Below are 13,324 nucleotides of genomic sequence, written 5' to 3'. Positions count from 1 at the left end.
ATATTATGCATCTTGTATACTTTACTAGTTCATCTTGAAGCCCAGATTCCAATATTCAATAGATGGGATGCAGTGAGCTATGCTGCTCAAATGTGCCTATGTAGACTAAGAGCAAACTAGGCCACTGCAAGATAGAAGTGTTCAAGGCCAGCAAAATTCATCTTGCCTAAATATTTTAGGTTACAAAAACTTTTCTAATTCGACTTAATTTCAAGTTTATCTATTAAACATTTCTGTAGTTTCATTGGGGTGGGGACATGTTATTGGTTTTGTGTGTATGCTTTTAATTACTCTTTGGTTAAATATCTCAGTAATGTTAACCAAACAATTGAATGTGAAGTTAAATACAAAGTACTTTGATTCCATGCCATACGTTTGCTTTTTCACCCCTCTGGTGTAGCTAGTTCCACATTAACAAGAGTAATCACCGATGGAGTCACAATTTTCTTGACTATAACCAGAGGCCTGAACTCTTCAGCTTTAATATCTATATACAGTGTGTGCATGGGTGTGAGTGTGTTGGGGATTTTCCTTCAAATGGACGTTTCCATCATGATGCACTGCAGTTCTTGCTGCTTTTTAGATGGGATTCCTTTTTAGTGGGAATTCGGTGCATCCTGCTGGTCAGAGTAAGCACTGCCTGTATATAAACCTGCCCTTCCTTTCACCATTGCTTCCTATCCACTTCACATTTTGCTTGCCTCTTTTCTCAGCAGCACAGATCGAATTGGCCACTTTGTCTGTCTTTTAATTTTCCAATGACATTTTATTTTCTATCCAATTTTTATTTTCTTTACTTTGTTGGTCGGGAGGGGGAAATCCAGGGAGGCAGCTTCTCTAATTATACTTGTCGGTTACTGTGACTTTTTTTTTCCCCCCTTCAATTGCATCAAACCTTAAATATTATGGTGGTAAGTGCGAGTTCTGCATGCTTTTCCAGTTTGTCTAATCTCGCTTCCGTTGTTGGGATTGCTCAAGCCCATGATGTTAACACTTGGAGTTCTCCCTCATCCACTCTCACGACTAATTTTCAGTTTGTTTTAGTTTTTGTTTGTTTTTCCCCTTGCTTTGGTTTGAGGAAAAAAAAACTTTATTTTTTTTGTAACAATTGTTACTTATCCCAATTTCCTTCCTTATCTCTACTTTTATACAAGATAAAGTGTGCCATGGCCTGTTCTGCTCTTGGCTTGGGTTTAGAACTTCTATCAATGCTATAGTTGCCTAGCTTGGCATGTGGAAACAAGGGTTTATTAATTATGTTCCTCAGTTCTCAATCAGCTATTAATCATCAGCAAAAGGATAGCTTTTTAACGTCAGATACATCTATTATGGGGTTAGAGCTCTTTCTCAAATTACCTGGTTCCTCCACATTTCCTATTGGTGATGGGGATTTACACATTAGGGAGTTGTATAAAAACAAAGGTTATACAAATATATATATATATATATATGTAAATGGACTTGTGACTGGCATGTGTAGGCACTTGCGCTATTTTTGTTTAGGACAATTCTGAACTGTGCAAGCTGGAATTGTTCTGGGGAGAAACCAGGGCAAAATAGCTTCTCTCAGCCCTATAGTAATCTGCCAGTGATTGAAGTTACAGAAAACCTCTTGTATAACTTTTTTTAATAACGCAAATTAGGTCTTGTATAAAAGACCTATTTTACTTTATATAATGTAGTATTCATATATACACATAGTATGTAGTGCAATATCCTTAGGAACCAGTAAGACACTGCTAGTATACGAGCACTAGGTGTCGCCAGAGAACGCTTGTAAACATACAGTATAACTTGTGAAGGTGATGCGATGTACATTTTAACTATCCACTGGTGGGTGACACTGTACCTCCTAAACTACTGTGGTGTATACAGTTTGTGTTGATTCTAACCCTCTGCAGTTTCAATAACCTGAATAGAAGAAATCTTTACTTACAAGTGAATGGACTGGTGTTACATTTGTATGTGAGTGCGTGTGTGCTTGTGCGTTATTGTTTAGGGAACTGGTTGCGATGTCAGGCCCTCTGTGTAAATGTAGCTCTTGTGCGTCAATATAGCACGCTGTAGTCCTACCCAGTCTGAGTTTTCTGTCCCATTTCAAAATGCATATTGCCAGTTTACCAGATGTCTGTTGACAAAGGCTTGTTGACTGTCTGTGCACAGTTTTTTTTCTTTATTTTGCTTTAATTTTCCGCCCCTGGATTTTTTTCTTTTTGGCTACCTGTTGACATTGTTCATGTGTTGGCAGCAGGTAGAAAGGTAGTAATATCGGTCATGTGATCATATTACTCCCTGTTTGTGCTCATGCAGGTACCAACACTTGTTTGAGAGATTGTACCTTCTCCATCTTTTTGCTTCATGTGCACTAGTCTCCTTGTGGAATCCTGCTGTTATTTTTTCTTAAAGACTTCAGTGAAAATTCCCTTGCTTTTTAAGATTCCTGATGTCTGCAGTTTATAGATATTCACTTGAAAATCAATTTCTAATATTGTAAAATATATTCTGATAGTTTTGAGAAACCTGAAAATAACTTGATACTCAAAGGAGAAAGTGTAATAAAGGTCTAAGAGCCTAAAAAAAAGTAGCTGAAGTCTGATGGGAGTATAATTTCCAATTATCTTAAGTGTCAGGAAGAATGCTAGCTTGTACAAGCAGTGCGGGATCCTATAAGTTAGATTTAATATAAATTTACACCTGGCTAAGGGAGGACCTTCTCTGGTCACAGGCACCCCTCACCCGACCATAAGAAAACAACCAGCAGGATTTTACAACTGAAATGTTGGGTTTGTCTTGTCATTAAATCTACTCAGTGAACCACTGGAACTAGGGGACAAGATGGTTTCAATAAATCACCACAATCTGTCCACTACCGTTGCAGTCCTTCATGGCCTATCAGACTTGAGCTTCATTATAAAGAACATAACCAATCATTTACAATAACAAGATGCCTTCAGATGCAAATGACTGTGAAGCGTCCACACAGAGTAACATGTGTAAAATATGATTCTGGATTTTTACTAATATTTTTTTTTTCTGGTTTCCTTTCCTTCACAAAATGCTTTGGCTGTTGGTGCAGATGATGAACCAGCTGGACCTATGTAAGTAAATGATCTGTATATATATAATTCCCTCGTTTCACTGCAGTGCTTGTGCAAATGGTTATCCAAAACTTACCATTTATCCACAGGATAGCTTGCTAACTTACTGATCACTGGGGGCTACCACACTGGGATTCCCACCAATCCCAAAAGCAGTATTCTAAAGCTGACCCTACATATTATACGGCTGATGGCCAAACAATGCTTCGTCCTATCGTTTGCCCCACAGCCATCTCTTCCATACTCGTTCGGCCAAGCACTTTTGTGTTCCCTATTAGAAAGCTGACACGTCGACCGGCAATTTATCTCCGGGAGAACAATACAATCGGCAGTCTGAAACCCGACACACACGACGAACATCTCTCTCCACCATCAGCCAGCTGGCATCTAAATTAGACCATTGGATGAACCTGTCAATATCTGCAGCCATCATTAGTCTAATGTAATGTGTATGGGGCCTAATTTAAGAGCACCCTTTTAAATGGAGCGATTGCAATGTATGCCACTGCTCTATTAATTGTCTTTGGGACTGCCAGAAAAAGCCGTGTCCCATAAACAATGAAAGGAGCCATACCTTTCATAAATAACTTGTTAAATTGGGACATCCTCCTTGGCAGGCACCCACACACCATAGTATAATTTGGTGACATTTAATGTCAAGGATTGTGATTCTAAGGGTCATCAGGAGAAGTATATATTTATCAACTGCGTAGCACCCAGAAAAAGCCTTAAAGAAGTTGTCCACTTCTTTATATAAACCCCCCAATGTATCCCCCCGGGGCCCAGAAGTGTTTTTGTAAATACCTTGCAGTACTTTTTCTGCCTCTGAGCAGCACTATCACTGTCCGCTCAGAGGCATCACGTGACTCGTCACTGATGTCACGTCAAGTGAGGCGTGACATCAGTGACACACTCCCCGCGGTGGACGCTGGGCTGTGGGCGGGGTTACCCCATGTGTCACACCCAGCATCCACCGCGCGTTTTCCCAGTGAATGAGAGGGAGATCAAGTGATGGATGCCGGGTGTGATGCGCGGGGTAACCCCGCCCGCAACCCAGCAGCCACCGGTGGAACGCAAAAGAGGGACCCTTGACTGCAGCCTGGACTTGTCATGACGTCAATGGATGTCAGAGGCGGCTGCAGCCGGGGGTCACGTGATGCCTGTGAGCGGCCAGTGATAGCGCCGCTCAAAGGCAGAAAAGGCACCACAAGGTATTTAAAGAAACACTTATGGGCCCTGGGGGAATACATTGGGGGGATCATATAAAGTAGTGGACAACCCCTTTAATCCACGTTCACATACACCAGTATTAGTAAGCCAAAATCACCACTTCTGCATTTATCACCCACTCCTAGTTTTGGCTTCCAAATACTGATGTAAAATACTGACCAACTACAGAGCATGTGACCGTGGCCTTGCAAAAAGTTTTCAATTGTATTGTTCCAAATTCTGCTGTCAGCACTTTAACAAAAAAAAGCTAGTTTATTACAGATACAAATTTTGCATACAAGTTATAGTTAACATTCTATGAAATTATCTATATGATAGAAAAACAATGAGTCAGAGCATCTATATTGTGGATTGTTCATTGTAAGTTTGATGCTCATTTTTCTTTACTCTTTTAGGAAGAGTAACTCTACAAACAACCACAAAGATAAAAACTTGAGGCAAAGAAACACAAGCTAAACAAATCTGGTAAGTAAAGGAGCATTTTATGATGGAAGAAAACATAAGGCAGATTTAATATTCTAATAAGCCAGAATTCTGGCTTAGAGGGAATATATCAACAGGTTTTGACACTTAATCGAACAGCAGCATTATGTAGAGACACAGACTTTCATTCCAGCAATTTGTATTCCGCATGTGCTTATCTAGTGAAGCGTAATCCATGCGATCTAATGCAAGTCAATGGCGGTGAAAACGCAGCGCTTCCGCAAAATAATTGGTAGTGCTGCGTTTTTTTCCTCAATGATAATCCGCAGCGGAAATTTCCGCAGCTTGTGCACAGCACATGCGGATTATCATTGGGGAACATGGCAGGCCTTCTACCATGTGTTTTTGAAGCGTTTCTGCAGTGTTTTTGCTGCTGCGGAAAAGCTTAAAAAACGCATCGTGGGCACACAGCCTAAGTGTTTTAGGAATTATAGCTTTTCAATATGTAGCTGCATCCATATTTTTCATGGTACCAAAAGTAATTGGACAATTATCTCAAAAGCTCTTTAATGGGCTTTCTTTAACTCATTCAATCTATCATCAATTAAGTAGTTAAAAGGTCTGGAGCTGATTCTATATGTTGCATTTCAAAGCTGTGCTGTGAACACACAACATGCGGTCAAAGGAGCTCTCAAGGGTAACAGACAATCATTGGATTTAAAAGAAAGAAGAAATCCATCAGAGAGAGAGCAGAAATGTTAGGATTGGCCAAATAAGAAAAACAACAAAAAACGCACTGGTGAGCTTGAGAACTGAAAAAGGCTTGGATGTCCACGAAAGAAGAGTGGTGGATGATCGCAGAATCCTTTCTGTGGGGAAGAAAACACTTTCACAACATCCACCCAAATGAAGAACACTGTCCAGGAAGTCTGTGTTTCAGAATCTAAGTCTACCATAAAGAGAAGACTTCATGAGCGCAAATACAGTGGGTTAGTTTAGTCGCAAGGTGCAAACCATTAATCAGCCTTAAAAATACTGGAAAACCTCTAAAGAAGCCAGCCCAGTTCTGGAAAAGTATTTTTTGGACAGATGAAACAAAGATCAACCTGTATCAGAATGATGGGATGAAGAAAGTATGGAGAAGGCTTGGAACGGCTTATGATTCAAAGCACACCACATCCTCTTTAAAACATGGTGGAGGCTGTATGATTGCATGGGCATGCTTGGTTTCCAATGTTGCTGGGCCCTAGTATTTATTGATGTGACTGAAGCAGCTGGATGAATTCTGAAGTGTGCAGGGCGATACTTTATGCTCAGATTCAACCAAATGTGGAAAGGTTGATTGGACGGAGCTTCACAGTACAGATGGGCAATGACCCAAAACATACTATGAAAGCAACCCAAGAGTTTTTCTAGAGAAAGTGGAATATACTGCAATGGCCGAGTCAATCACCAGATCTCAACCCCATTGAGCATGTATTTCACATGCTTAAGACTGGGATCTCCTTGTTTCTCTTTGCAGATAGCAACATGCTAAGCAAGTCAAGGTGAGGAGACTTTTTCGAGCCGCAATGGTCCTCTGGAAAATATGCAAATTGTCTCTTCAAAGAGGAAGAAAACTAGAATTCTAGTGCCACCTACTGGAAGTAGCCATCCTAAAAGTCAATATTGACCCTTTAACGAGCCTTGTCACATGACGTAGGATAAAAGCCAAGACCAGAAGCTCAATTTGCAGATGCAGTTTTCTTGGTGAAAGTAACAATCCAGTTCTGGCATGGTCAGTGAGAAGACTTTTATATACTATACATGCTCCTCTTGGAAATTAAATGGCACCTACAGGTGGCAGTAAGTGAAAGTCCTCCTCCCTGAATAGGCAATTTGCATACTTGCTTAAAGGGGTATTCCCATCTTCAAGATCCTATCCAAATATGTAGTACGTGTAAGAAGAATAATCGCAAATGCCTCCAATTAGAAATGTAGTATCTGTTTTCTGATTTTGCAATGTATCTTTCCTCATATGCAGGTGTGAAGAATATTCAAGATAATCCCATGTCAATCATTGTGCCCTGTTTGGCGGGGATTATAGAGCTCTTCAATGTACTGTGTAATTCGACACTCCGGCAAGGGAGGAGGCAGGGAGTGATATACCTCACAACAGCTGTGAGCTGCACAGGACAACCCCCAAGCCATGGTGTCCTTTGTGTCATATTATAATTCAACACCGAGTTATGGGAATATGATACATCCCAGTGATGCACCAAATAGATTTTTGTAAACCTAAGAGAATGGGGAATGTCACCCTGGCTTTCAGCACAGTCCAGCGCGTAGGGAAAGGGAGATACATGGCACAGCCTTGCGGGGGCCACAAGAGTCCCCGGTGCTTGGTATCCATGCGTAGCAAGGGCCCGGCTGAATCCGATGACACCAGAACCTGCTCCCTAGTACCGTCCATTAAAGAGCTATAGCTAGTGATGAGCGAGCACTAAAATGCTCAGGTGCTCGAAGCTCGGGTTGAGCACATTGAAATACTTCGGTGCTCGACCCGAGCAATGAGCCCAATGTAACTCTATGGGAAACTCGAGCATTTTTCTGGCAGTCCACCTGGTGGTCTGCAGAAGGTCAAAAATTGCCCAAATCGATGGGAACAGTGCTCAATTAAATGTCAGGCAGGCAGAATATATAGGCAGTCAGCAGGGCTGTGGAGTCGGTAAGCCACAGTTGCGACTCCGACTCCTGGATTTTATCAGGTTCCGACTCCGGCTCCTTCATAAATGGCCAATTCGTAACAATAAATTTACGGTTGTAAAATATTAACATCGTGCTTATTCAGTTTCTCACCATCATATAAGTAATCAGACCACTTAGAGCAAAAACTATATTTATTAGAATACAATTAGAATATAGCAAATAACTTTTATAAACTTTTCTAAACTCTTGTAAGTAAATATGCAATAAACACCGTTATGCAGTTAAGAAGAAGAAATCTATAAATTTGTCCTCAGAAAAAGTATTGCCTCGGTCAGATCCTCCTTCATGGATGCCCTCAAATCTGATCTAATTATTTTGAGAGCAGAGAACAACCTCTACACTAACTTGGGTTGGTGGCAAAGCAGTAACCACTCGGGCAACATCTCTGACAATGTCAGGATACAGAGGAATCGCTTGTTGCACTGTTATTTTTGATGAACGGTCAAATTTCTCAATTTCTTTTAGTGCACATGAAAAATTCTGCTGAAATGTACTGGCTGTGTTCTTTGATGGGGATGACTCTTCTTCTATGTGGGAACGCTTTGCACCAGGGCTGTGGAGTCGGAGTTAATTTTGGTCGGAGTCGGTAGAAATGTACCGACTCCGACTCCAGCTTTAAAAAAAAAATGTATTAATATTTCATAATTGAACTTTCATATGAATTTTATAAATGTTACTCAAATATATATGTTCTATCAAACTATAAACAACAGTGATAAGCAGTTCTGCTGGAGATAGAGACATTTCTTACTTCTTGTGTGTCACTGTTCTCCACTGCCCTTATCTAATCTTATACTTGGTTAACCTCATGCTGCCCCAACCCCCCTACTTACAATGTATGAAACTGAAAGTGAAAATGTGTTGCAAATTCTTAGTAGTAAAGCTCCTCCTCTAGACTAGATGTTTACTAGGTGTGCGTCTTCCAAGCATCTCACAGCTGCTACTCAGAAGAGGAAGACTGTAAGAAGTATTATCCTTTCAACAAACTTTGCATCAGTTAACTGAGTACATGAGGAATAACTGTATTACTGACCACTATATCAGTTGTACAACCTGGCAATAATTTTGTACAATTGTTTTTAGGAAAAACAATTGTCATTTGGATTGTGAATGCAGAATTAAAAACCTGAGAATGTCAAAGAAGTGTCACATTAAATCAGCTGTATTTGAACATTTCACCATCACTCAAGATAGAAAACATTGTGTCTGTCAGTGTATGACAAATGTTCCAGACGAAAGCAAATGCTGTGAAGCCAAGATCAGTGCATATTCAGGCAAAGATAAAAATGCTCCTACCAGAGCTTCTAATCTAAAGAGACATTTACAGCGCTTTCATCCAGAAGTACTGAAAGCAGTGGATGAGAGACTGCATCCAAACCAATGAACCAGTGCCCAGCTCTTCCAGCCAAACAAAGGAGCAGAGAACTTTGCAGCCATCAGTTGCAAGATATTTTGTCAGTGATAAAGTTACTGTGACAATGACAGTAGATACATTTAAAAAACAGATCATAGAGCTTGTTGTAAAGGATAGTGTGCCTATTTCATTATTTTCACGACCAGCTTTTATGTGTCTGAATGGGGAAATGGCCCGCAAGCTTGGTGTTTCTCTGGAGAGAGAGTATTAGAAAATTAGTAATCGAAGAAGCTTTTAAACAAAAGGAAGAACTTACAGAAAGCGTCCCTTGAGTTTTATTTTCTTAAAATGGATACCTGCACACGTCACAAAGTGAACTATTTTGCCATCAATGTCCAATTTGTTTGTGACAAAAATGAAATAGTTACCAAGACATTGGCAGTAAAAGACACCAAAGCTCATCACACCAGTGAGTTTCTCCAGGTCTGGTGGAAAAGGTTCTGCAAGACTATGAACTTAAAAATGAACAAGTTCTTTCTGTCGTAACTGACAATGCTTCAAATATGATAAGTACTATTAAGCTAATGAATGAGAGTAATGATGGGGACCAGCAGCTAGAAGAACATTCTGGGTCCACAGACACAGAAATGTTTGAAATAGAGGAACACAGTATTGTAACTGAGGAGCAAACTGAAGTTGCTTCAGATGAACAGCAACATGATAGTTTAGATGATCTTGTTGAAACTGTGTCAATACGTTCTTTCATTCATCACATGCGCTGTGTTGTGCATACGCTACAGCTGGCTATAAGACTGTCTGCAAGAAGGACATGCTGCTGCACTGATTGGCAAGGTGAGAAAATTGGCTACTGTTGCCAGAACCCCTAAAGTTGACTCAATTTTGAAGAGATGTGCTGGAAAAGGGGCAATTATTGATCAAGCCACACGATGGGGCAGTACTTACTTAATGATTCAGCGCTTGGTTGAACTGAAAACCTTTCTTGTAGACATGGCTAACCCTCAACTGACGCTAAATGAAAGTCAGTGGAATCGGGTCACTGAGCTGGAAAAATTGCTAGAGCACCCATTTACAGTGACTAAAAAATTACAAGCAGAGGACTTAACTCCAGGTATTTTCTTAAAGGAGTGGAAGAACCTGATGTTTCACCTGTCCCAAAGAGGAGGGTTAATTGCAAGTGGCATTGCTACATCAATGAAACGGAGAGAGGAGCTACTATTACAAAATAACATTCTTTTGGCAGCAGTTCATGTAGACCCAATGCATCGGATTCTTCTAGATGATCAACAGCTAACTAAAGGAAAAGAAGCTCTGTTTGAAATTAGCAGTAAGGATGAAAGGGTTGCAGAACAGTCAGGAGGAACAAGAAGAATTTGGTCATCCTGCCACATCTTCATCTTCACCCTCATCATCAACTGATGAAGAATTTAATTTCAAAAAATATTTGGATCACAAGGACCGTGCAAAGCAGGGCTGTGGAGTCGGTAAGCCACAGTTGCGACTCCGACTCCTGGATTTTATCAGGTTCCGGCTCCGACTCCTTCATAAATGGCCAATTCGTAACAATAAATTTACGGTTGTAAAATATTAACATCGTGCTTATTCAGTTTCTCACCATCATATAAGTAATCAGACCACTTAGAGCAAAAACTATATTTATTAGAATACAATTAGAATATAGCAAATAACTTTTATAAACTTTTCTAAACTCTTGTAAGTAAATATGCAATAAACACTATTATGCAGTTAAAAAGAAGAAATCTATAAATTTGTCCTCCGAAAAAGTATTGCCTCGGTCAGATCCTCCTTCATGGATGCCCTCAAATCTGATCTAATTATTTTGAGAGCAGAGAACAACCTCTCTACACTAACTTGGGTTGGTGGCTAAGCAGTAACCACTCGGGCAACATCTCTGACAATGTCAGGATACAGAGGAATCGCTTGTTGCACTGTTATTTTTGATGAACGGTCAAATTTCTCAATTTCTTTTAGTGCACATGAAAAATTCTGCTGAAATGTACTGGCTGTGTTCTTTGATGGGGATGACTCTTCTATGTGGGAACGCTTTGCACGGTCCTTGTGATCCAAATATTTTTTGAAATTAAATTCTTCATCAGTTGATGAGGGTGAAGATGTGGCAGTACGACCAAATTCTTCTTGTTCCTCCTGACTGTTCTGCAACCCTTTCATCCTTACTGCTATTTCAAACAGAGCTTCTTTTCCTTTAGTTAGCTGTTGATCATCTAGAAGAATCCGATGCATTGGGTCTACATGAACTGCTGCCAAAAGAATGTTATTTTGTAATAGTAGCTCCTCTCTCTGTTTCATTGATGTAGCAATGCCACTTGCAATTAACCCTCCTCTTTGGGACAGGCGAAACATCAGGTTCTTCCACTCCTTTAAGAAAATACCTGGAGTTAAGTCCTCTGCTTGTAATTTTTTAGTCACTGTAAATGGGTGCTTTAGCAATTTTTCCAGCTCAGTCACCTGATTCCACTGACTTTCATTTAGCGTCAGTTGAGGGTTAGCCATGTCTACAAGAAAGGTTTTCAGTTCAACCAAGCGCTGAATCATTAAGTAAGTACTGCCCCATCGTGTGGCTTGATCAATAATTGCCCCTTTTCCAGCACGTCTCTTCAAAATTAAGTCCACTTTAGGGGTTCTGGCAACAGTAGCCAATTTTCTCACCTTGCCAATCAGTGCAGCAGCATGTCCTTCTTGCAGACAGTCTCTTATAGCCAGCTGTAGCGTATGCACAACACAGCGCATGTGATGAATGAAAGAACGTATTGACACAGTTTCAACAAGATCATCTAAACTATCATGTTGCTGTTCATCTGAAGCAACTTCAGTTTGCTCCTCAGTTACAATACTGTGTTCCTCTATTTCAAACATTTCTGTGTCTGTGGACCCAGAATGTTCTTCTAGCTGCTGGTCACCATCATTACTCTCATTCATTAGCTTAATAGTACTTATCATATTTGAAGCATTGTCAGTTACGACAGAAAGAACTTGTTCATTTTTAAGTTCATAGTCTTGCAGAACCTTTTCCACCAGACCTGGAGAAACTCACTGGTGTGATGAGCTTTGGTGTCTTTTACTGCCAATGTCTTGGTAACTATTTCATTTTTGTCACAAACAAATTGGACATTGATGGCAAAATAGTTCACTCTGTGACGTGTGCAGGTATCCATTTTAAGAAAATAAAACTCAAGGGACGCTTTCTGTAAGTTCTTCCTTTTGTTTAAAAGCTTCTTCGATTACTAATTTTCTAATACTCTCTCTCCAGAGAAACACCAAGCTTGCGGGCCATTTCCCCATTCAGACACATAAAAGCTGGTCGTGAAAATAATGAAATAGGCACACTATCCTTTACAACAAGCTCTATGATCTGTTTTTTAAATGTATCTACTGTCATTGTCACAGTAACTTTATCACTGACAAAATATCTTGCAACTGATGGCTGCAAAGTTCTCTGCTCCTTTGTTTGGCTGGAAGAGCTGGGCATTGGTTTGGATGCAGTCTCTCATCCACTGCTTTCAGTACTTCTGGATGAAAGCGCTGTAAATGTCTCTTTAGATTAGAAGCTCTGGTAGGAGCATTTTTATCTTTGCCTGAATATGCACGGATCTTGGCTTCACAGCATTTGCTTTCGTCTGGATCATTTGTCATACACTGACAGACACAATGTTTTCTATCTTGAGTGATGGTGAAATGTTCAAATACAGCTGATTTAATGTGACGCTTCTTTGACATTCTCAGGTTTTTAATTCTGCATTTACAATCCAAATGACAATTGTTTTTCCTAAAAACAATTGTACAAAATTATTGCCAGGTTGTACAACTGATATAGTGGTCAGTAATACAGTTATTCCTCATGTACTCAGTTAACTGATGCAAAGTTTGTTGAAAGGATAATACTTCTTACAGTCTTCCTCTTCTGAGTAGCAGCTGTGAGATGCTTGGAAGACGCACACCTAGTAAACATCTAGTCTAGAGGAGGAGCTTTACTACTAAGAATTTGCAACACATTTTCACTTTCAGTTTCATACATTGTAAGTAGGGGGGTTGGGGCAGCATGAGGTTAACCAAGTATAAGATTAGATAAGGGCAGTGGAGAACAGTGACACACAAGAAGTAAGAAATGTCTCTATCTCCAGCAGAACTGCTTATCACTGTTGTTTATAGTTTGATAGAACATATATATTTGAGTAACATTTATAAAATTCATATGAAAGTTCAATTATGAAATATTAATACAACTTTTTTTTAAAGCTGGAGTCGGTACATTTCTACCGACTCCGACCAAAACTAACTCCGACTCCGACTCCACAGCCCTGGCAGTCAGGCAGGCAGGGTATATTGGAGGGTGCATGAAAAACATAGCAGGGCACTTGGAACACGCTAGTGCCCTCCGATTTTCATGCACCCGTCTCTATAAAAAACTCGGCCG

The 13,324-nt window shown here is 40.1% G+C and overlaps 1 protein-coding gene across 1 annotated transcript in view; it reads left to right on the top strand.

Annotated features, from left to right (window-relative positions):
• The window catches only part of NPTN (neuroplastin), a 101,705-nt gene that overhangs the window by 80,388 nt on the left and 7,993 nt on the right, over window positions 1-13,324 (top strand). The window contains exons 7-8 of the mRNA XM_073652762.1: window positions 3,077-3,098; window positions 4,724-4,793. Coding sequence (XP_073508863.1) covers window positions 3,077-3,098; window positions 4,724-4,784 — 83 coding nt within the window. The 3' untranslated portion in view covers window positions 4,785-4,793. The remainder of the gene's footprint in view (window positions 1-3,076; window positions 3,099-4,723; window positions 4,794-13,324) is intronic.

Source organism: Phyllobates terribilis, unplaced genomic scaffold (genome assembly GCF_046119375.1).
Source record: "Phyllobates terribilis strain yellow unplaced genomic scaffold, ASM4611937v1 Scaffold_11__3_contigs__length_659146591, whole genome shotgun sequence".
In the NCBI taxonomy this organism is placed as follows: Eukaryota; Metazoa; Chordata; class Amphibia; order Anura; family Dendrobatidae; genus Phyllobates; species Phyllobates terribilis.
Note: the sequence above shows the minus strand (reverse complement) of the source record. Positions and strands in the feature narration are given on the sequence as shown.